This window comes from Rana temporaria, chromosome 1 (genome assembly GCF_905171775.1).
Source record: "Rana temporaria chromosome 1, aRanTem1.1, whole genome shotgun sequence".
In the NCBI taxonomy this organism is placed as follows: domain Eukaryota; kingdom Metazoa; phylum Chordata; class Amphibia; order Anura; family Ranidae; genus Rana; species Rana temporaria.
Window position 1 is genome coordinate 119211933 of NC_053489.1, and position 23625 is coordinate 119235557.

Sequence of the window (23625 nt, forward strand, 5' to 3'; positions counted from 1 at the left end):
TGAAAGACTAATTGTAATGTTTTTTTTTTTTTCATTTTGGGTGTAGTAAGGTAATGTTATAATCCCTGCCAGTTGTTTTTTTGCCATCTGTGTTACATTAGGGAGTTTATATCCTGCCCCACAGCAAAAACGGGAAGTGAGAGAAAAAGTGAGGGGATCACTTGTTGTTGCCAGGGTCACCAGAACTAGTGTCCCCATTGGAAGATGCCCCCTCCATTCCTATTGTGATGACAATTAAAAATGTGTGATTTTCTTTCACTTTGGGAAATTATAGAGGGTGAATCTCCTTGATGGGAACTCAGCAATAAAAACCTTACAGGTATTCCAATCCCTTGTGCCCAAAACTAAACAAAAATAGTTTTGCCTTTAGTTATACTTTAAGAACTTCTTTATAGCCATGGTTGTAATTCATAACTAGCTTATACATTTCTGGATGCATAAAATACGAGAAGAATACATGTAAAATACATGTTTATAACACCACTGAATTTCTTTATTAGTGTAGCGCCCCTTGACCCCTAGGAGCAGATGGACTAACGCCAGACACCGGGATGGCTGACATTACACCTCAGAGCTAGATCCATGGTGATTTTTGAGGGCTTGGAAAGAGTTGGGTGGCAGTCACTTTCTTGAATACAGAATAGATTTACGAGGTGTGTCTAAAATGTTTGGTGAATGGTCCGATATCTCAAAGGCAAAATGGGCCAGGTGACCGCGCATGCACATGGCTATCCAGAGACACGTTGAGAAGCACCACCTAGTGTGGAGTACACCTGACCATCAGGGTAAACCCACTGTGGGCAGTTGGAACATAGCCAGTGTGAGAGGTAGGGTTACAGTGCAATGTAGCAACAAGTGAACATCAAGTTCTGCTGCAAATTGGGGAAAGCAGTGATGGAGATGCATTAAATGTTGGTGCAAGTGTACTGGAGGGAAGCCGTGAGCAGAAAATGTGTTTATGACTGGTTCAAACGCTTTTGCATCTGGAAGGAAGTGACTCAGGATGAGCCACGTTCAGGTCGGCTATTGACAAGCAGAACTGAGTGCTAGCACAAGATCAGCGACTGACTCTAAGATTGATGGTGGAGGAATTGGCCATTAGTAAGGACGCGGTGCGCGCCATCATTCTCAAAGATATGGGTAAGCAGATGATCTGTTCCTAGTTTGTGCCGCACAAGCTTGACAGACGAACAGAAATCACAGGGTATGAGAGCTGGTGCTACCAGTTCGATCCAGAATCCAAGTGACAATTGTTAGAATGGCGTTCATTGTCTTCCGTGTGACCCTACTGACTTCTGAAGAGCATCATATAAGGGGCATGTTTTGTGGATGTGGCGGCAATCCAAAAATGTTTGACACCGGTTTAGCGATCAATTCCTAAAGAGGCTTTTGCTGGGAGTTTCCAGAAGCTTTATGAACATTGCCAAAAGTGTGTTGTGAAGGATGGAGATTATTTTGAAGGCCAACAAAGATAATTAGTTTGTATCTGCTGTTTTGTTTGTTTTCTGGTACCATTCACCAAACGTTTTAGACACAGACATGTGTGTATTACTCACACATCAAAGGAAAAAAGAAAAAGGTTCACAGATGCTCCAAACTTAGTCAGGACCTTCAAGTCAAAATTGACACTCGTGTTCACCAGAATCCTCAAGTACACATTATAGGCAGCAACCATCACATATAAATCTCTTTGTGCCGGCAGGCCTAAAGAAGCAACTCAAATCACGTGCACCCTACCCAGGCCGCAGCCCAGGGGGGAAAAGAGCCAGCTACAGCTCACCCCATATATTTATACCCTTTCCAATGATGTATAAAATAATGTAAAATACCTATGCGCTGCTATGTAAACATTTATGCCCCCACCTGCTCAATTAGTGAACTGATGTAACCATTTATAAAGTGAACTAAAGCACTATTAACCACTTAAGCACCAGCCGCCACAGTTATACTGCGGCAGGTTGGTTCCTCTGGGCGCATCGCTGTAACTGTATGTCGGCCGCTCTGAGAGCTGTAGGTGGCACGTGAGAGCGTCCGGGTCGCGACTCCGGAGCTGATGCACGTGGCCGACGGCCACCTGCGATCGCTCCTTACAAAGACAGAACGGAGATCTTTCAATGTAAATAGACAGATCTCTGTCCAGTCAGGGGAGAAAAGACAGATCTGCTGCTCCTACTTATTAGGAGCAGCGATCAGTCTCCTCCCCCAGGCAGTCCCATCCCCCCACAGTTAGAAACACTCCCTAGGTAACACACCTAACTCCTTGATCGCCCCCTAGTGTTAACCCCTTCCCTGCCAGTGACATTTATACAGTAATCAGTGGCTATTTTTAGCTCTGATTGCTGTCAATGGTTCCAAAAAAGTGTCAAGAGTGTCCGATCTGTGGGCTGCCATGTTGTAGTCCTGCTAAAAATCACAGATCACCACCATTACTAGTAAAAAAAAAATGCCATAAATATATCCCTTATTTTGTAGAAGCTATAACTTTTGCGCAAACCAATCAATATAGCCTATTGCAATTTTGTTTTAACCAAAAATATGTATAAGAACATATATCGGCCTAAACTGAGGGAAAAAAAACTTTTTTTATATATATATTTTTTGGGGGGATATTTATTATAGCAAAAAGTAAAAAATATTGCTTTTTTTTTTCAAAAATGTCAGTTTTTTTGTTTATAGTGCAAAAAAAAAAAAAAAGCAGAGGTGATACCACCAAAAGAAAGCTCTATTTGTGGAAAAAAAGGACATCAATTTTATCTGGGTACAACATCGCATGACTGTGCAATTGTCAGTTAAAGCGACGCAGTACCGTAATGCAAAAAATGGCCTGATCATTAAGGGGGAAAATCCTTCCAGTCCTTAAATGGTTAATCAGACTATGAATTATATATGAATAGTGCGCTTGTTCAAAATGTTGCAATTAATATTTATCGCCTGTATTCTTATAAAGTTTAAATACATACGTAAATCAAATAGATGTGGTGACAAAATCCATAAATCCTTCATTCGTCCATAACGTGCCCACATCCAATGTAGTGATTCAAAGTGACAATCAAAAGCAGTCCAAATAGGTATATGGATTCTGCCGTAAGTATACAAATAGTTTTCTTTGATCAAGGACATCCACTCCTCTACTACTAAAAGTGCTGAAGCGATCATTCGTGTTAAAAAAAATCCACCACCAGCCACCAATGAGTGAATTGGCTGCTCACCTTTAAGATATGACCATAAGATCACAAAACGCCTTTTTCAATAGTCTCCAGGGCATCCCTCTGCCTAGTTGGCCTGGATTCACTCTACTCACTTCCAGTTTACTCAAATATACAAAAGAAAGAGCTCATAGTGCAATATTGCTAAAGTATGAAGCCTTTTTAATCAGATAAACCTGTGCACTCACAATAAAACAGCATGTAAAGCAAGATAGATCTCGTCTGAATGCCTACTCGTGACTTTCGGGTATTGGAGACACCTAAAGTGACTTCACAGGCCCCGCCCAACGTGTTGCGTCACTTTTCACGTGACTTCCTTAGGTTAGCTGGTAGCTGGAAGCTTTCTGCCGAGATCTACCTTGTTTTACATGCTGTTTTATTGTGAGTGCATCGTTTTTTCTGGTTAAAAAGGCTTCATACTTTAGCAATATTTCACCATGAACTCTTTATTATATATATTTAAGTAATCTGTAAGTGAGTGGAGTGGACCAGGCTAACCCGACAGAGGGATCCCTAAAGGAACACATCGAGCCAGTTGGAAATAAAAAAACTAGAAACTATTAAAAAAGGCGCTGTGTGACCTTATGGTCATATCTTAAAAGTGAGCGGCCAATTCACTCATCGGTGGCTGGTGGTGGATATTTCTTAGCACAAAAGGATTAGCTCAGCACTTTTAGTAGTAGAGGAGTGGATGTTCTTGGTTATAGAGAACTATTTGTATACTGTATATGGCAGAATCTATATACCTATTTGGGTTGCTTTTGATTGCTACTTTGAATCACTACATTGGATGTGGGCATGTTGTGGACGAATTAAGTATTTATCGATTTTATCACAACATTTATTTGATTAATGCATTTAAACTTTATAATAATTGTTTTGTACAGGTGATAAATATGAATTGCAACATTTTGAACAAGCGCACCATTCATATATAATGCATATTCCCTTTTGCATGATGCTCCACTGGCAAAGAAACTCCTAGTGGTTGGCTAGAGAAGGATATGAATATTTTTAATCCAAGCCCACTGCTAAATATCCGACAGTAGAGACAACTGCCAGCCAGGCTGAACTTAGGGAAAACTGATCAAGAACAGACTACAATTTGGTATACATTGACATTGATTAACTACCACCATGCAGACTGAATTTATCAAGACACTCCTGCTTATGGCAGGGTGGCTACATTAGCACAGTTCAGTTATATTGGTCCCTTCTGTACTTTCCTCTATCTACTCTTTACTGAAATACACAACACAAAAAAAGCTAATATTTAAGACTTTTTTTGTTGTAAAAACATCAGTTAGACACAGTGAAAACGCCAGAAAAAAAACTGTGAATATAAGTGTAAAAGGTGGAAATAAACATTTTCACTTTTTGTTAAAACGGTTGTAAACCACATAAATGTTTTTTTTTTCCAAACCTGCAAGGCAAAAGGCATAATCAGCTAGTATGCACCGCATACTGGCTGATTATGAAATACTTACCTCGGAACGAGGTGAAGAACACTTACCTGGTCCACGCCGAGCGAGATGTCATCTTGCTCCGGCGTGTCTTCCGGGTATCGCCGCTCCAGCGCTGTGATTGGCTGGAGCAGCGATGACGTCACTCCCGCGCGTGCGCGCGGGAGATTTAAATTTCGGCAAGGTCCGGCGGCTGCCGGCCCTTCAGCCGAGGACCCCCCCTGCGCATGCGCCGCTGAAATCAGCGGTGCATTGCGAGGGGAATATCTCCTAAACCGTACAGGTTTAGGAGATATTCTTTATACCTACAGGTAAGCCTTATTATAGGCTTACCTGTAGGTAAAAGTGAAAAAAGTGGATTTACAACCACTTTAAGCTAAACTCCAGGCAAACAGCTAAGTACACTGCTCAAATCCATATGTGGGAACTGTTTTACCTGCAAAGTCAGGCTTTGCACTACCTTGCAGGAAAGTCTTCTGTTCTAGACACTCTATAAGATCTCACTGAAGACTACACTCCTGCTGAACAATACATTTTTCTTTAAGGCCCCGTACACACGACCGAACAAGTCCGCTGAAACTGGTCCGCTGACCAGTTTCAGCAGACATGTTCGGTCGTCTGTACGTCCGACCGGACAATTTTCCGGCGGATCGGACAGGTTTCCAGCGGACAAATGTTTCTTAGCATGCTAAGAAACATGTCCGCTGGAAGCCTGTCCATCGGACCTGTTCGGTCGTCTGTACAGACTCACCGGACAGGTCCGATCGGCCGCCATCCCTCGCATGCGTCAAAGTGATTCGATGCATGCGTGGAAGCATTGAACTTCCAGGGCCGCGCACGTCGCCGCGTCATCGTCGTGGCGACGGCGCGGCCACGTCACCGCGTATCGTGTACGCGCGGATTTCTGTCTGATGGTGTGTACAACCATCAGACAGAAATCTCCGGGCGGACATGTCCGCTGAAAACGGTCCGGCGGACCGTTTTCAGCGGACAGTCCGTCCGTGTGTACGCCGCCTAAGGCCAGTCCCATGTCCCAGCGACTGGCAATACAGCAGCAGGAGCAGCAGCACACTGATGAGATAATCACTATACTTTCCTCCTACAGGCTCCACTGATAAAAAAAAAATCCAGTTTTAGATAAGATGCTGACCCTTCTATAGCACTGATTCAAGAACAGGGGGCAATTTAAAAAATAATCTGGATACATCCAAGTGGTAATTGTGTTACAATAAATTATTTCATTATTAGCATTCTTTATGTGACACTGTAACCAAATGTCCATGTGCTATTTTGGATCTTGTTTGGTGTAGGTTTTAAATCTGCATGTTCTAGATGATGACATTCCAGAACTTGCAGAACATTTCCGAGTTACCCTCACAAATGCTGTGTCTGCGGATGGAAAAGTTGGGTCTACTCCTACCAGTGGAGCCAGTATAGATCCATCCAAGAATTCTGAAGATATAACGATAAATGCAAGTGATCACCCTTACGGTAAGTCAAGCTTTTTTTGTAAAAAAAATAAAAATAGAAATTATCACAGTATTCTAACTGACAATAAACTGAAAGTAAGAATTTGGCATTGAGGAGAGTCGAGAGAGAGAGAGAGAGAGAGAGAGAGAGAGATGTGGACAAAAGGAAAATAATCATATTCTCCCTGTAAAAGTCTTTGAACACTGTACTGTAGTGACCTCTACCTGTACATGATTATATTGCCGCACCTTTTTCTTTTATTCAAAGAACCTGTGAGGCATTAATTTTGTTGCCAGGCACTTCTCCCTATTTTGTGTTTCAGATGGCTGAACCTATTTTTTTTCTATTTTTTTTATTGGGTTTCACAAAATACAAGCAAGTTTGAGCACACAAAATTAAATCACAGATATATGCATCAAGGAAGGATACCAGTAGTTAAGCTATTGTACCATACATGTCTAGAAAGAGATTGTTATACAGCTACCTAAGAGGGAGATTGAGAAACGTGGATGGAAAAAAGCCCAGGGGGCTGTCCCCAGCCCAAGAGGGTCGGAATGAATAAGACTAAAATGCAACCAAAGACAACTATAGGATAACACAACAGACCTGGGAGCTCTAAGTCAATGAGGCTACAGCTGCGGTGGGGAACTGTAAAGAACTGAAACTTGCCTTGCAGCATAGGAGTAAAGTTGGGGAGGCTGGTCTAGTAAGCGGAAAGAAAACAAAAGGGCAGACACTTCTGATTTTAGCAGAGTATGGTCCATGAAAGCTTGCCATCTGGAATTGAAATGGTGGCCATAGAAACAGCGAAACAGATCCTTTCAAGCTTTTCACTGTATAAAAGCATTTTCAACTAATTTGACATCTGAAATGGTAGGCCCTGTGGGTGCTGTCCCTTTTTTTAGGATGGATCTGTGGGCAACTAATAGACCGATGTAAATCCAGGACTTATTACAGTTGAGCCTTGCTGTTTGAGCATGGGTAGTTCAAGTTGTCGGGGGTGCCATAGCTGAACAGCATAAGGAGAGGGCCTTTAGGGATATGGCACTGCATAATTCTTAAGATGAAGTTGGACACCTACTCCCCGTAGTTGGAAATGCATTACCACGACCAGAGGTGGTGAGTAGGAGAAGGGTTGGATTGACCGCATAACAATAGGCTTGGCAAAGGATCTCTTTGGATGAGGGAAAATAAATATAGGCTCTGTGGAGAATTTTAAACTGTGATTCTCTCAATGTTTTGTTGGTTGTGAGTTGTATGACCTTATTGTAACCGCTGAGGAGTTTTTCAATAAGTGATTAGTCTGGAAAGTCTTTACCTCAGTTGGAAGCTGAAGAGCGTCAGAGAGTTTTCGTAAAGGCCTTATTGAGGGGCAGATAGATGTCCAAAATGAAATAGGCTTGGTTCTGAAGAAGGTCGGCCACGCATAGCTGAAACCTCTTAGCTTTTTCTGTGTGCAGGAGTTTACCTGAGAATTGCCAATAGTAGAAGATATGATGGTTGCGTAGGTCATAGCTAGTTGAGGTCTCTATGAAGGGTTTCAGGATGCCAGAGTCAATTTTCAACAATTAACATGCACATTACATAATTTAATGTTTTCAAGAGATCCCCTACAGACATATATTCACTGAGAGCCCTAGACCTACAGTGTACTGATGATTTTATATGCCCCCTGATTTATGTGCAATTATTTATAAAACTATACCTTCAATAGAATACATTAATGCTTTGCCATGACATACAGTATACTATACATCATTGGCTACCTACAGTAAAAGGAGCACAGCAATGACATGTGTGATCCATTCTTAGTAGTCAAAGGTTTAAACCAGAAATTGTAAGTATGTTTTTTGTGAGAGGGCTGGGTCACTACAGCCTACAGCCTGTCAGTCTTTTTTACATTCCCTTACTCCCTGCCACGCACCGCCAGCACCATGCCGCACCCCACTCCCTCTCTTCATCAGTGCCCTGTAGAAAAAAAAATCTATGTTTGTCCAAACATCCCTACTAGATGTTTTTAAAATGTATGGTAGACGTTATTTGAGGAACGTTATGCTTTATTCAGTCATGGCACTGAAATATTTTTAGCAGTTTTACCTAAAATATTTTGTGTAGGATTATTTGTAAGAAATTGGACAAATATATAGAGGAGATTATGTACTAACGCGTTCTTACAGGGCTGCTTCAGTTCTCTTTGGATCCTCCACCAAAACCAGGTGATGGTATGATTACTCCAACAAAGACTGCACCCATAATTAAAGTGAAGGAAGAAGTAGGACAAGTACAGTTGCTGGTAGTCAGAGCACAAGGTCTCTTGGGAACAATAAGAGTTCAATATAGGACAGTTTCGTTGACAGCGTCCAGTCCCCAGGACTATCAGGTGACTGATTTAAGATCATATATGGTTGTTAATACCAGTCATTCTCGAAAACTGACACAAAGATATGTTTTTTTTTCTTCTAGAAAACAGCAGATTCCTTGGAATTCCAGCCTGGTGAACGATACAAGTATATTTATGTTAACATCACGGATAACTCTCTGCCTGAACTGGCCAAATCGTTTAGAGTTGATTTATGGAATGCAGAAGGAGGAGGTAAGAATGATTATCCCCTGTATAAATTCATTCAGTTTGTACTGCTTTGATTGACCTTTTCCCAGAAAAAAATAATATCAGCAAGAAAGGCTTATTGAATGAACAGTAAAAACTACAGTATGTGCAACCTGCAGCAACCTGATGTTCATACAGACAGAATTCTCACCGCTCCAGGTGAGCCTCGTGATAATCAGGGGTTGTTGAACCACCAAGGTGCTGGCAATGCGGTAATGGCAAAAAACGAAAGAACAAAAGCTGGACAGCCGCACTCCAAAAATTTTTTCTTTAAAAGAGATGTCTTTATTTTCAACTGTGCATACAGTCACTGCAAGCCCACAAAAATCAGTATGGCCAACGTTTCGCACTGGCGTCAGTGCTTAGTCATGGCCATACTGATTTTTGTGGGCTTGCAGTGACTGTATGCACAGTTGAAAATAAAGACATCTCTTTTAAAGAACCTGATGTTCATAGTTTGCTGATTTGACTACAATAAAGTGTATCTAAACCCAAAAGCAAAAAGTTCAATTATTTCAGATTACCAAATACTAAATGTGGTGGCAGCATTCCTTTTTCTTTTCTTATGCCTTGTACACACGATCGGTTTTCCCGGCGGTAAAAAGTCAGCTGGGAAAACCGAGGGGAAAACCGAGAACCTGCTCAGTAGCTTTTTCCCCTAGCTTTTTCAGCTTTGGTCGGGAAACTCAGCCGTGTGTATGCTCCAGCGCAGGTTTTTCCCATAGGGAAACTGCCGGCTTAAAAGCCTCGGAAATCCCGGCGGGAAAAAAGAGAACATGTTCTCTTTTTTCCCGTCGGGATTCCCGGTAGTTTTCCTGTCGGGAAAACTGTGATGGAGCATACACACGAGCGGGATTCCCAGCCAAAAGCTCTCATGGCAGTTTTCCTGCCAGGAAAATCGGTCGTGTGTATGAGGCATTTGGCATTTTTTCCTTTATTTTCACTTGTTGATCTTTTCAGGAAGTTTGTTATTCTTTAAATTCCTCCTACAATGGTCAGCTTTTATTCATTTATGTAGTGGCGTAGTGTGTATGTGGAGGGTGAAGCCGGTGTGGTTGCCCCGAGTTCAACATTTACAGGGCTGCAGAAATTAGTCCCGCACCACCCCAAGTACGCTGAGTCTGATGCCCCAGCCAACTGTGTACTTGCAGGGCTGCCATTAGTGGGGGACAGCCCATACACCTATAGGGGGCTGGGCCTCAAGTACTGCCGCTGTCAAAATATTGGTTGCTAGGACCGCCTGGCTTCTTGAGATCCTGTGGGACATTCAGCAGTTTGTGCAGCCAGCAGTTGGTGTAGTGCAGTACAGCCTCAACTTGAGCAGTCCTCAAGTTATCCAGTTCTACAGTTTTTGGGTAGCCCATGCTCCCTCTCCCTTTTTCAGGTAGTTTTTACCAATAAAAACCCTAAAAGAAGGCTAGGGTTCCCCCAGAGTTTGCTGTGACTAATTAATCTGCCATCTAATGGCACCTTTGTAGAACAAGGGCCATCAACACTTGGTAGAGGCATTAGCATGGCACCATTGGTCTTTAAAAGCTGTCTGAAAGGGTGGCAGTCTTCCCACTGACCACCAACGCAAGGGGCATTTTCTTAATGACCCCCTAACCTTAGCAGGGGTTCCCTGAGATGTAAAAATGATTTCAAGGGTTCCTCCTGAGCAGGGGTCAAGTCCTGGGGAAAAAAGTGTGGGAACTCCCACCCAAGATCCACTCCCCCACCAAATAAAAAAAAAATGATACGCTCATATGCATAATTACTAAACTGCATGTTTTAATTACTAGAAGCAAGTTCTTTCTAAATCCCGCGATAACTCGCAGCAGACCTCCGCAATGTCTCCTGGGAACAATGACAAAAGCTCCCAGGAGACATTGCGGCATCGAGGAAGTGACGGAATACCCGCACATTACCCAATGAATCCATATACAGGAAGCGGCCAGTAGCATAAAGGATTACTAAGTTTCGCCTGCCCCTGACAGTGACTTGAGCTGGGCATCGCCGATTAGTGAAGGATTGGCTCGGGCGGCTCGGCTGCTCTCGGCTGCTCTAGTCCTGCAAAGGGAACTGAGTTCCTGCTGTGAAAAAAAGTGCAGGAACTCCGTTCCCACGCGTTCCCGCAGGACTTGAGCCCTGATTATATGTGTATAGCAGTCTTTACTAAGTATAGACACATAAGCAATACAAGTTTAATCACATTATAGCAGTATTTTACAGCAGTATTAAACCCAAAAGCAAATACCGTATTTATTATATTGCGGATTACCAATTCTTAGATGTGGTAGCTGCATTCATTTTCTTTTTTAGGTGTTATTTTCCCTATTTTCATCTTGTGATCCAACTAGCAAGTCTGTTGTTTTTCAACAGAGCAAACACCCCTTATCTCCTTCCTCCAAAAAGACATACCAGTTTGTCCTCTGCTTGAAGAGGTTATTACAGGGTCATGGCTTCAGCAGCAGTCATGACCCCAGTATTGTTTTTTTCTGTTGTAAAAGCAATCTGAGCAAATAAAAAGATGCTGGATTTCTTTTACATGAGGCAGAAGGGGGTCCCCCCCCCCCCCCCCGTCCCATCCCTGTCCCCCCTGCCTTCCTGTTATGCCAGCTTACCATAGAGATGACGACATCCGGAACATCCCCAATCCTCTCTATGGTCTAAGAAACCAGAAGCGATAAGCATTTTGTCAATTCCGGTTTTGGTCTCATGTAAACAGGCTGTTACCAGCCTGTGAAACTATCTGATTAAACCGATCTCTGTTTTGTTAATTTGTTATTGTATCTAAATCTGCTAGTACATCTAACACTTCCCTGCCCCCAGACTGACAATGCTGCTGTCCACAGGTGCCCCCTATGCTCATTCATCATTCAGAATGGAGGCGCTCTAATACAGGAGGTGTGTTATGCCCCGTACACACAATCAGGCTTTTGCCCGGCCAAACTCGCATCGAAATTTCGAACGGAATTCAATCGGAGTAAAAGAGAACAAGTTCTCGATCTAAACTCTGATGGAGTTCCTCGGAATATCCGATGGAAAAACTCAGATGGTGCATACACACAGTCGAAATTTCCGATGGAAAAAGTCCATCTGACTTTTTCCATCGGAAATTCCGATCATGTGTACGGGGCTTTACTGTCCAGATCACTAGGTGAAAACAGAGGAAAAAAAGCCTAAAAAATAAAGAAAATTAATTCAGTCACCACGTCTAATGATTAGTAAGCTTTAATAAATACAATAGGTTTAATTCACAAAGTTTTAACACAGGGATAAGGATTTTGTTTAGCCATGTGACTGATTTTCCAATCTCATTGGACACAACTGAAAATAACTGTGTTTGAAAAATGACAATCCTTATCCTGGTGTGTTGGGTTTGTGAACTGAGCCTAATGTTATTCAGAATTGTATTTTGGAATCTTTCCATGGTGGAAATGTTGTATCTGATATACATTAAATTACATTTACAGTAAGTGGTATATTAATGTTCCCCTATACTCATTCTTCTGTACTCATTAATTTGGATAATATGTACATAAGAAAACGTAAGAAAACCACGTAAGAAAATTAGTAGTTTTATACGCTTATGTTTTTTCAGTTTTTCAGAGCTTTGTATAACATATGCCAGCTTTCCATAATTGTGCATGGCAGTTGCTGATACATAGATACACTTTTCTTATAACGGGTCTTTTAACACCTTGTGGTCGTTATAGATTATAGGGGGCTTATTTATAAAGCACTGAATGTAACTTAACCAAGCATTCTCTGTTGATGAATCGGTCATTTAAAACACAGTACCAAGAAGATCCACCTGCAGTGAATGTTTGGTGAATGTCAGACTGACCACTTGGCACTTATTAAATACTGTATGTCTTTATGTGTTCATATTGTATACAATATGTGTGCTGCAATCGCTAATCCCTATAATGCATACAAGAGTGGGTGTGCTCTCAGGTGGATATGGGGTTTTCAGGCTCTGGTAATACCTACAAAATGATTAGAAGCACTAATATATACAGTATGTTCTATATATAAGGTTTCACCTTTTTTATGGTGAGATCACAATAGTAATAACCAAGGCAAAAATAAAGCATATTCGGGTTGTGGTCCAACTGTTTTCTTGATGGACACATTCCTCACTCTAGATGGGTAGTGGTAATTATTAAGCCTCGTACACACGATCAGTCCATCCGATGAGAACGGTCTGAAGGACCGTTCTCATCGGTTAACCGATGAAGCTGACTGATGGTCCGTCACGTCTACACACCATCGGTTAAAAAAACGATCGTGTCAGAACGCGGTGACGTAAAACACAACGACGTGCTGAAAAAAACGAAGTTCAATGCTTCCAAGCATGCGTCGACTTGATTCTGAGCATGCATGGATTTTTAATCGATGATTGTGCCTACTAACGATCGGTTTTGACCTATCGGTTAGGAATCCATCGGTTAAATTAAAAGCAAGTTGGCTTTTTTTTAACCGATGGTTAAATAACCTATGGGGCCCACACACGATCGGTTTTGACCGATGAAAACGGTCCATCAGACCGTTGTCCTCTCGTTAACCTATCGTGTGTACGAGGCCTAACTGTATCATCTGAACGTTGTCTGTTCCTTATGTGGCTTCCTTCTTGTTAAAGTATAAAGCTTCTTATTTTGCTCATCTTGGTGTTAAAAATACTGTCTGTCTCCTTTTCTGTTTCTTATATGTATATACATGTATTTGTGTGTTTTGTATGTCTCTTCCTGAAGTGACTGAACTCTTTAGGGATGATGACTTTGCTAGTGGTGATGGTGACATGGAATTCTTCCTTCCCGCTGTGCACCAGAGGGGTAAGCACCACACTTACTGTCCTTTCCTTGTCTTCTGTTTGTCATAGAGCTAAAATTAATGTATATACTGTGTATATGCTGTATACAATTTCCAGGTGTATATATATATATATATATATATATATATATATATATATACAGTATCTCACAAAAAATGAGTACACCCCTCACTTTTTTGTAAATATTTTATTATATCTTTTCATGTGACAACACTGAAGAAATGACACTTTGGTATAATGTAAAGTAGCGAGTGTACCGCTTGTATAATGGTGTAAATTTGCTGTCCCCTCAAAATAACTCAACACACAGCCATTAAAGCGGGGTTCTAACCACAATTAGCATTTTTTAAATGTATGTCCTTTCATCAGGCGTTTTTATAATATAAATCCGGTCACTTACTATTTTACAATCTGCCGCCGCTCCGCATAGTTATTCAAAAAAGATAGTTTATAAAACTATGTCCACACCGTTGTCATTTTGCTTGTGGGCATTGTGAAGCCCACAAGCACTTACTTCCTGGAAGTCTTGGATGGGGAGTGATAATTGGGTAGCACACTGCATCCTGGGAAATGATGACACACATTTCCCAGGAGCATTAGAGGGAGATGATGTCAGGATCCTAGGTGATTCCAAAGGCAGATTTCGTGGGACTGCATAGCAACAGGCATTTCCAGGTGAGTAAAAAACATTTTTTTTCTTTTTTTCTTTTTTAGGTCTAATGAGCACAATAATGAAAAAAAAAATTGGGATGGAAACTCCACTTTAATGTCTAAATCATTGGCAACAAAGTGAGTACACCCCTAAGTGAAAATGTCCAAATTGGGCCCAAAGTGTCAATATTTTGTGTGGCCACCATTATTTTCCAGCACTGCCTGAACCCTCTTGGGCAGCAAGTTCACCAGAGCTTCACAGCCTGCCACTGGAGTCCTCTTCCACTCCTCCATGACTACATCACGGAGCTGGTGGATCTAAGAGACCGTGCACTCCTCCACCTTCCGTTTGAGAATGCCCCACAGATACTCACTAGGGTTTAGGTCTGGAGACATGCTTGGCCAGCCCATCACCTTTACCCTCAGCTTCTATAGCAAGGCAGTGGTCGTCTTGGAGGTGTGTTTGGAGTCGTTATCATGCTGGAATACTGCCCGGCAGGCCCAGTCTCCCGAAGGGAGGGGATCATGCTCTGCTTCTGTATGCCACAGTACATGTTGACATTCATGGTTCCCTCAATGAACTGTAGCTCCCTAGTGGCGGCAGCACTCATGCAGCCCCAGACCATGACACTCCCACCACCATGCTTGACTTTATGCAAGACACACTTGTCTTTGTACTCCTTATCTGGTTGTCGATACACATGCTTGACACCATATTCACCAAATACATTTTTCTTCGACTCATCAGACCACAGGACCTGGTTCCATTAATCCATGTCCTTAGTCTAATTGTCTTCGGTAAACTGTTTGCGGGCTTTCTTGTGCATCATCTTTAAAAGAGGCTTTCTTCTAGGACGACAGCCAGACCAATCTGATGCAGTGTGTGGCATATGGTCTGAGCACTGACAGGCTGACCCCCCACCCCTTCAACCTCTGTAGCATTGCTGGCAGCACTCATACGTCTATTTCCTAAAGACAACCTCTGGATATGACGCTGAGCACGTGCACTCAACTTCTTTGGTCGACCATGGCGAGGCCTGTTCTGAGTGGAACCTGTCCTGTTAAACCTCTGTATGGTCCTGACCACCGTGCTGCAGCTCAGTTTCAGTGTCTTGACACTCTTTTTATAGCCTAGGCCATCTTTATGTAGAGCAACAATTATTTTTTTCAGATTCTCAGAGAGTTCTTTGACATGAGGTGCCATGTTGAACTTTTAGTTACCAGTATGAGAGAGTGAGAGCCAGAACACAAAATTTAACACACTTCACACCTGACACCTTGTAACACTAACGAGTTGCATGACATTGGGGAGGGAAAATGGCTAATTGGCCCAATTTAGACATTTTTACTTAGGGGTGTACTCACTTTTGTTGCCAGCGATTTAGATATTAATGGCTGTGAGTTGAGTTATTTGGAGGGGACAGCAAATTTACAGTGTTATACAAGCTGTACACTCACTAATTTACATTGTAGTAAAGTGTCATTTGTTCAGTGTTGTCACATGAAAAAATATAAAAAAATATTTACAAAAATCTTAGGGGTGTACTTTTGTGAGATACAGTATATATATATATATATATATATATATATTATATATATATATATATATATATATATATATATTATCGTATATTGTTTTTGTATCCCAAAAAAAAAAAAAATGTTTTATCATAGTGACCAATAAAGCAAAAAACCTTTCCACTGAAAGTGATATGTTGAACTTTTATAGAGTAAATACATGTTTTCTTAGCCTAGGTCAGGGAACACATGCCAGGGGCCAGCAGTTAGTCAGTGAGCGTGCAAATTAGAGCTTTAGACAAACCTCTGTAGCTTTATTATATGTAAAGTAAACTATGCAACACTATGCCAAGACGTGGCATGTACAGTAAACAGTCAATATGCTAATCTGAAACATTGCTGGCAGATTACAGAGATAACAAATAAAGTAATATCATTGAATATAAACACACAGAAGCTTGCCAGTAAGCACCAATTTGACATCTGCAAGACCAAACACACATTTCTGGTCTTATTTAATGACCATTGCTGTACCTCTAACCAAAACGTATTTCTTAGTTTTGAGTAAAATGTCTAAAGGTCAGAACTTCTTTTAGGTTTTTATTACTGTCTGTATTTGACTTGGTTAATGCCCTGCTGATCAACATGATTGACTCGGGAAGTCATGAATCTCCTCTGTAGTGGGAACACAGACAGTAAAAAAAAAAAGGGATCTAATCCTGTCCCACTCAGTCCACGAACGTTTTGGTTGGACTTGTTACTTTAAATTCAATAACCAAGATCACTGTCAGTGGAATGATTTCTGATTGGTTGTGTAAACTCACTAAAATCTCATATACGCTTTAACACATTAATGCCATTTCAAAAGACAATATTTTTTAAGATGCAACTTCTAAACTAAACCTGGTGATCCTGCCACAAAGGTCCTTGTTTGGGCACTTCCTTAAATCGGTAAACAATGCACTGTCCTATCCAGTTGTGCGTTGACACAAATCGGTTAGTAAAGTTAGTAAAGAGTCTAGATGTAGCATTCATGATAGACAGAAGGGGGGTAGCATGTGCAATGGAAGGCCAACAAGAAGGGAGTTACAACAATCAATAGGTTGCCATTTTTTCTGTTTACTTGTATAAGGCCTGAATCACACTTGTGCAGGTTGCAGTTTGCATATTGCAGGTGTATTTTGCGTTTTTCAATACACATCTTTAAACCATTGAACCATGGAACTAAAAACCAGACAAAAAACCCTGGCCCTTTCCATAAAATGCACAGATGTGAACTTCAACCATAGGAAACCATGTTAAATGGACTGTAATATGTTTCTGCAAAACTGAAAATGCACTAAAAAATGCATAGGTGTGAACCAGGCCTCAGAAGACTTTTTTTTAAAGGCCAGGCGTAAACAGTTTTATATGCACTGCAGGGTTTTGGCCCAAGCAGCTACATCTTAGGTACCTATATGATTTTTGTTAATTTTGTTTCAAAATGTATTTAACATTTTATATTATTGACAGAGATATGGACAGGTAATGATTATAATAAAGATTATTTTAAACCTGAACTCCAAATAAACAGCTAAATCCACCATAAAAACATATAAAGGGAAAGTTTTATTTGACAAATGATTTGAATTTCTGTCCTTCAGCCCTGAGTTTTATACATCTCTACAACTGTTTGGAGGGGCAATATACCTCACTTTCCTCTAGGACAGTTAAGTAACACTTACAGGTCTTAATCCTTCCTTTAGGCTATGACTAGACAGTGAAAGAAAAAGCAGCAGACCAATGAGCTTATCTATCTGTTACTCAGGGGCAGACTGACAACTCATGGGGCCCCCTGGCAATTGAATATTATGGGGCCCCCGGGAAACAGGAGATTATGGGGCCCCCAGGCAATAGATTATACACACACACACACACATACAGTATACATACACAGTATACACACAGTATCATACCTCCCAACTGTCCCTGTCCCTCTGTCCCTCATTCTCCTCATTTGTCCCTCATTTTGGTCTGATCTATACAGATGTATATAAAATGCACTTTTTATCTATCAAAAAGTGTTTTCCAGTGCTAAACCTTTCATCTGATTTCTAAATTGCTGTATTTGTAAATTCCAAAAGCCAATATAAAGGAATAGTAGTGGTAAAAAAATCACTTGTGGGTTTAACCAATCTTATTCTTTTGTACAATTCTCCTTTAAGGGGGCGTGACAAGGGGTGTGTCCTATGCCTACATACTTTTGCTGATAGGTGTCCCTCATTCCCATCTCAGAAAGTTGGGAGGTATGCAGTATACACACATACAGTATACATACACAGTATACACACACACATACAGTATACATACACAGTACACACACAGCTATAATCTTGGGATTTTTAAAAAAACACAGATTTTTACATACTGTCCCTGGTTTTACTGATCTGAAACTGAGCAACACTGATGGGGCCCCCTAGTGGCATGGGGCCCTCAGGCAGTGCCCGGGAGCCCGAATGGTCAGCCTGCCCCTGCTGTTACTATGCTTCTATCAATATGTTCATTGTTAGCATATAAGCACTGCAGCACTGGCCTGGCCTTTTGTGCACTGGCCTTTTGTGCTGCCTCTTCATTACTTAGTCTGAGCTCTGCTGTGCAGGGGACTGCAAGAAGCTGATACCAAGTTCAATTAAGGTACTGCTTGCATTAAACAAATTACATTTAAATAAGTATAAATTTATACAGGGCTGAATTAAGTTGTGCCTTTTATATCTGCTTGAAGTTCAGCTTTAAATTAGATAACATATTTAAGTATATTGTATTACCTATGCACACTCATAATTTTCCAAATTCACCGCCTTTTCTAATAATATTTATATTGGTTGTTAATTGCACAGCTAGCTTGGGTATAGCCTCAAACATAACTGTGATTATAGAAGACTCTGATGATGCTCATGGAGTTTTTGAATTCAGCCGTGATTCTCTGTTTATGAATGCAAATGAACCAGATGCTGGATACAGCCCTGTAATATTTCAGGTAAATGTATTTGCTGTTATAATTTCTTGACTCTTTTAGTTTATTAGATTTTGAATGTAGTGCTTGTTTTACCTACTGTATATGCAGTGGGCAGTTTTGGTTATGTGATAAAGTGAGGCACTGAGATCTTGAGGAATATATAGAATTCAGCTTTGCTTGCAAAGGAGAAAAGCATACATGTGTGAGAACAGCATTACAGGAGAGAGCAAAAATAAAATAAAAACTTCTATCCTTTGCAGAATATACAAGCACAGGATGTAACTATATATATATATATATATATATATATATATATATATATATATATATATATATATATATATATATCACACAGATGCTGGTATATCACTACAGTACCATCTCTAGTTCAAGTGCATAGTACAATACATGCTGTTGCACTTCAAAAAGGCAGTACATTCCTGACCTACATTTATGGTGCCATTGACACCTGTTTATGTGAACACTGCTAAAACATTACTTTGGCCATCACTGGTTTGTTAGAGACAGCTACTAGGAATCAGAAGTAACATTGTTCCACATATGGGGACCATTACAGAGTCTCCTATACTACAGGAAAGGACTAGGGTGGAGGCATATATTGGGCTGGTGACCCTGCTTTGAGATACTCCATTATTCAGACCTCATTCAGAGTGGTACAACTGTTACTGGTATTAAATAATTGTTCGCTTTTGTTTAGTTCTGTAATTTACATTGCCTGGCAAAGGGATATTTTTTTTTTTAAAGGTAATTTTATTAACGTTTTTGTAAAAAACAAAAAAGAAAGACTGTGCACAGTATAACATATCAATTTACATACAAAAGGTGACATGATATCACATACGCTACAGGACAGTGCCATTTGTATAAAAAATTTGCCCACAAATTCCCTGTAGTGTACATCAAGTAAATAAAACCAAAAATCAAACGATTTTATGATGACTTAAAGTGGAGGTTCACCCAAAAAATCAATTTTTAACATTAGATTGAGGCTAATTACTGGAGGCAGAATCGGGTGTTTTGTTTAAAATCAATGCAGTACTTACCGTTTTAGAGATAGATGTTCTCCGCCGCTTCCGGGTATGGGCTGCGGGACTGGGCATTCCTATTCGATTGACAGCCTTCCGACCGTCGCATACAGCGCGTCACCAGTTTCCGAAAGTAGCCGAACGTCGGTGCGCAGGCGCCGTATAGAGCCGCACCAATGTTCGGCAACTCGTGACGCGCTGTATGCGACCGTCGGAAGGCTGTTAATCAAATAGGAACACCCAGTCCCGAAGACCATACCCAGAAGCGGCGGAGAACATCTATCTCTAAAACGGTAAGTACTGCATTGATTTAAAAAAAAAACACCCGATTGTGCCTCCAGTAATTAGCCTCAATCTAATGTTAAACATTTTTTTTCGGGTGAACCCCCGCTTTAAAGGGGTTGTAAAGGTTCATTTTTATTTTCTAAATAGGTTACTTTAAGCTAGTGCATTGTTGATTCACTTACCTTTTCCTTTGATTTCCCTTCTAAGTGTTTTTTTCTCAATTTCTCACTTCCTGTTCCTCCTCAGTAAGCTGTTCTAAATGACTTTCCACCGCTCGAATGATGGTGGAAATCTTACTGAGGAGAAACAGGAAGTGATAAATTCAAACAAAGAAAAAAAACATTTAGAAGGGAAATCAAAGGAAAAGGTAAGTGTACCAACAATGCACTAGCTTAAAGGAACCTATTTAGTAAATAAAAGATGAACCTTTACAACCCCTTTAACTTTCTCAGGCCTCGTACACACGACTGAGTTTTTCGGCAAAAACCAGCAAGAAACTTGCTGGGAGATATTTTGTTGCAGAGGAAACCGGTCGTGTGAACATTTTCGTCGAGGAAACTGCCGAGAAACTCGACGAGCCAAAAAGAGAGCATGTTCTCTATTTCCTTGACGGGAATGGAGAAACTTGGCTTGTCGAGTTCCTCGACGGCTTCACAAGGAACTCGACAAGCAAAACGATGTGTTTCACCCGTCGAGTTCCTCGGTTGTGTATACGAGGCTTCACTCAGAGATACAAAAATAATCTGCCTGCACATCTGAGGGGACCTCCAAAGGAGGGAATTATGCAAAAGAGCAGCAGGGCCCCATAAATTGACCATTAATTAGCGTGCCTTAAGCGGTTCCAGGGTTCATACAGAAGTAATGCCACTCAAACTTACCCAACCTGACCACAATTTATCAAATTTCTTAGGACAACCACTTGCGAGGTAAGTCAATTTATACATTTGCAGAGCTTTATTGACCAGCTCAATCCAGGTCCCTAGGCTAGGAGGGTCCAGGTTCTTCCACTGCAATACTAAAAAAAAAAAAGGAGGAGTCGGAGTAGAGATCTTTGGGATGTGTTGAGCTCTTTCTCATTTAGATTACCCAGTAAGCAACCAGCAGGATTACAGAAGTTAGGAAGAGCCAGCAAAGGGATGTCTTTCACCAATGAGTTCCTTTCTAGCTCTGAGAGATGACTGCTTTTTTACGTGAGTTTATATTTCCCCCCCAGGCCAAAAATTCCCTTTCCTCTTCTGTATACAGGGCCAGTAAATCTGAATGTGCCCATACATGGGAGCAGATTTGTGCAATGAGTAAATGTTTCAGAAAATAGCCAAGCAGAATTTTGAACAAGGACATTTTTAAGACTTGAATGATCTGTAGGGATAGACACAGCACCTATATGTATAATTCTCATTGACATATTCTGACTATTTTTTACATTGTATTTTTTTGTAGGTTTTGCGTTACCAAGGTGCCTTATCAATGGTGTCTGTTTTTTGGAAGATAGAATCTGATCCTTTTGCAGACTTAGCTTTTACCTCTGGGAATGTAACTTTTAAAATTGGACAGAAAAGTGGCAACATAACAATTCTAGTATCTCCAGATGATGTTCCGGAACTGGATAAAGTATTTTCAGTTATAATAACAAATGTTTCGGATGGACGGTTGGGTGATTTGACTAATGCTTCACTGACACTTTTTGCTAATGATGATCCCTATGGGCTTTTTGTGTTCTCTGAGTCAAACCGACCAACTAAAGTTGAGGAAAAATATCAGAATATATCTTTAACAATCAAACGGTTAAATGGCCTGATGGGGACAGTCATGGTTTCCTATCAAACACTTCCAGACTCTGAAAAACTTTCATTTATTTCTCCAAGTATTGCAAGGGCCACTCAAGGGAAAGACTACTCTCCTATCTCTGGAAATGTAATTTTCTCTGCAAATATGAGTGAAATCAAAATTCTTCTTCCAATATTAGATGACAATGAACCGGAGAGGTCAGAATCGTTGTTTGTTGAATTATTTAACATCACAATAGTGGAAAGAGCACAGCAACAGCCTGGTACGTACATACAGTGCTTTACCTCAAAAGAACATTATTAATATTGCGAGCCTCTGTTTGTAGTGAGGATTGGTGTTTAGGCATTTAAGCACTGCATTATGAGGTGACAGGGTGGTGTCATGTGTGTTACTATAATGGGAGATACCAAAAAATATTTACTGTAAGGGAAAATGCTTTAAGGGGGGATATGGTCAACATGTACAAATATATAAGGGGTCCATATAGTGAACTTGGTGTTGAGTTATTCACTTTACTGTCAACACAAAGGACAATGGGGCACTCTTTACTTCTAGAGGAAAGGAGATTTCACCTCCAAATACGGAAAGGTTTCTTCACAGTAAGAGCTGTGAAAATGTGGAATAGACTCCCTCCAGAGGTGGTTCTGGCCAGCTCAGTAGATTGCTTTAAGAAAGGCCTGGATACTTTCCTAAAGGTACATAATATAACTGGGTACTAACATTTATAGGTAAAGTTGCTGTAGCAAATTGGATCATGCTCTGCTGGGGTTTTTCGCCTTTCTCTGGATAAACTGTGGGTATAGAATTGGGTATATGGGATTGTATGATATTATTATTTTTTATTTAATTTTTTTATGGTTGAACTGGATGGACTTGTGTCTTTTTTCAACCTGACTAACTATGTAACTATATGTAACTATGTTTCATCTCTGTGCATCATCTGAGGCTGATCACTTCACTAGGTATATGTGAGGGTTTACATCCACTTTAAGTTAGAATTCTGGTCTAAATTAAATACATGTATTGTCTTCCAGGGCCTAGTCCACATTAGTAAATTTTATTTTTCTTTATTTCATAAAATGGACCATTTAGGTTAAATCTCACTGAGATGATGTTGCCTAATGAATGTTGGTGTAAATAATGCTTAGCAGTGCTCTTCTCTGAGATAGTAATTTGTACACATCTCTAATGCCACGTACACACGATCGGTTCATCCGATGAAAATGGACCGATGGATTTTTTCATCAGATATTCGATGAAGCTGACTTTCATCAGTCTTGCCTACACACTATGAGTTAAAAATCCGATCGTGTCCAACGGCGTGCAGAGAAAAATTAAGTTCAATGCTTCCGAGCATGTGTCGACTTGATTCTGAGCATGCGTGGATTTTTGACCGATGGATTTCCCCACAGACGATCGTTTTTTTCTATTGTTTTTTTAACCATCAGAAAGTTCTAAAACAGGTTCACCGATGGGAATAAAAACGATGGGGCCCACACACGATTGGTTTGTCCGATGAAAGACCTTTTTCATCAGACGAACCGATCATGTGTACAGTGCATAATATTGTATTCTCCCAACACTAATGCTAATTGGTAGCAAATGTCAAAGAACCAAAAGGAAATTGTCAAAACATTTCCACACAGCTTTCAGAAAACTCTTGTCCTGAGCAGATCACACTAGTCTTCCTACATGTCAAATACAGCAATAACTATATATATTTTGCTCACACACCACTGACATTTTAGGAAAATTAGTGTAAGGGTTCTTTTGGATCTC

At 40.6% G+C, this 23625-nt stretch overlaps 1 protein-coding gene across 1 annotated transcript in view; it reads left to right on the top strand.

The window, feature by feature from the left end:
- The window catches only part of ADGRV1 (adhesion G protein-coupled receptor V1), a 576045-nt gene that overhangs the window by 148116 nt on the left and 404304 nt on the right, over window positions 1-23625 (top strand). The window contains exons 24-29 of the mRNA XM_040342090.1: window positions 5980-6160; window positions 8317-8519; window positions 8603-8732; window positions 13484-13564; window positions 18609-18748; window positions 21499-22108. Of these exons, the coding sequence (XP_040198024.1) occupies window positions 5980-6160; window positions 8317-8519; window positions 8603-8732; window positions 13484-13564; window positions 18609-18748; window positions 21499-22108 (1345 nt within the window). The remainder of the gene's footprint in view (window positions 1-5979; window positions 6161-8316; window positions 8520-8602; window positions 8733-13483; window positions 13565-18608; window positions 18749-21498; window positions 22109-23625) is intronic.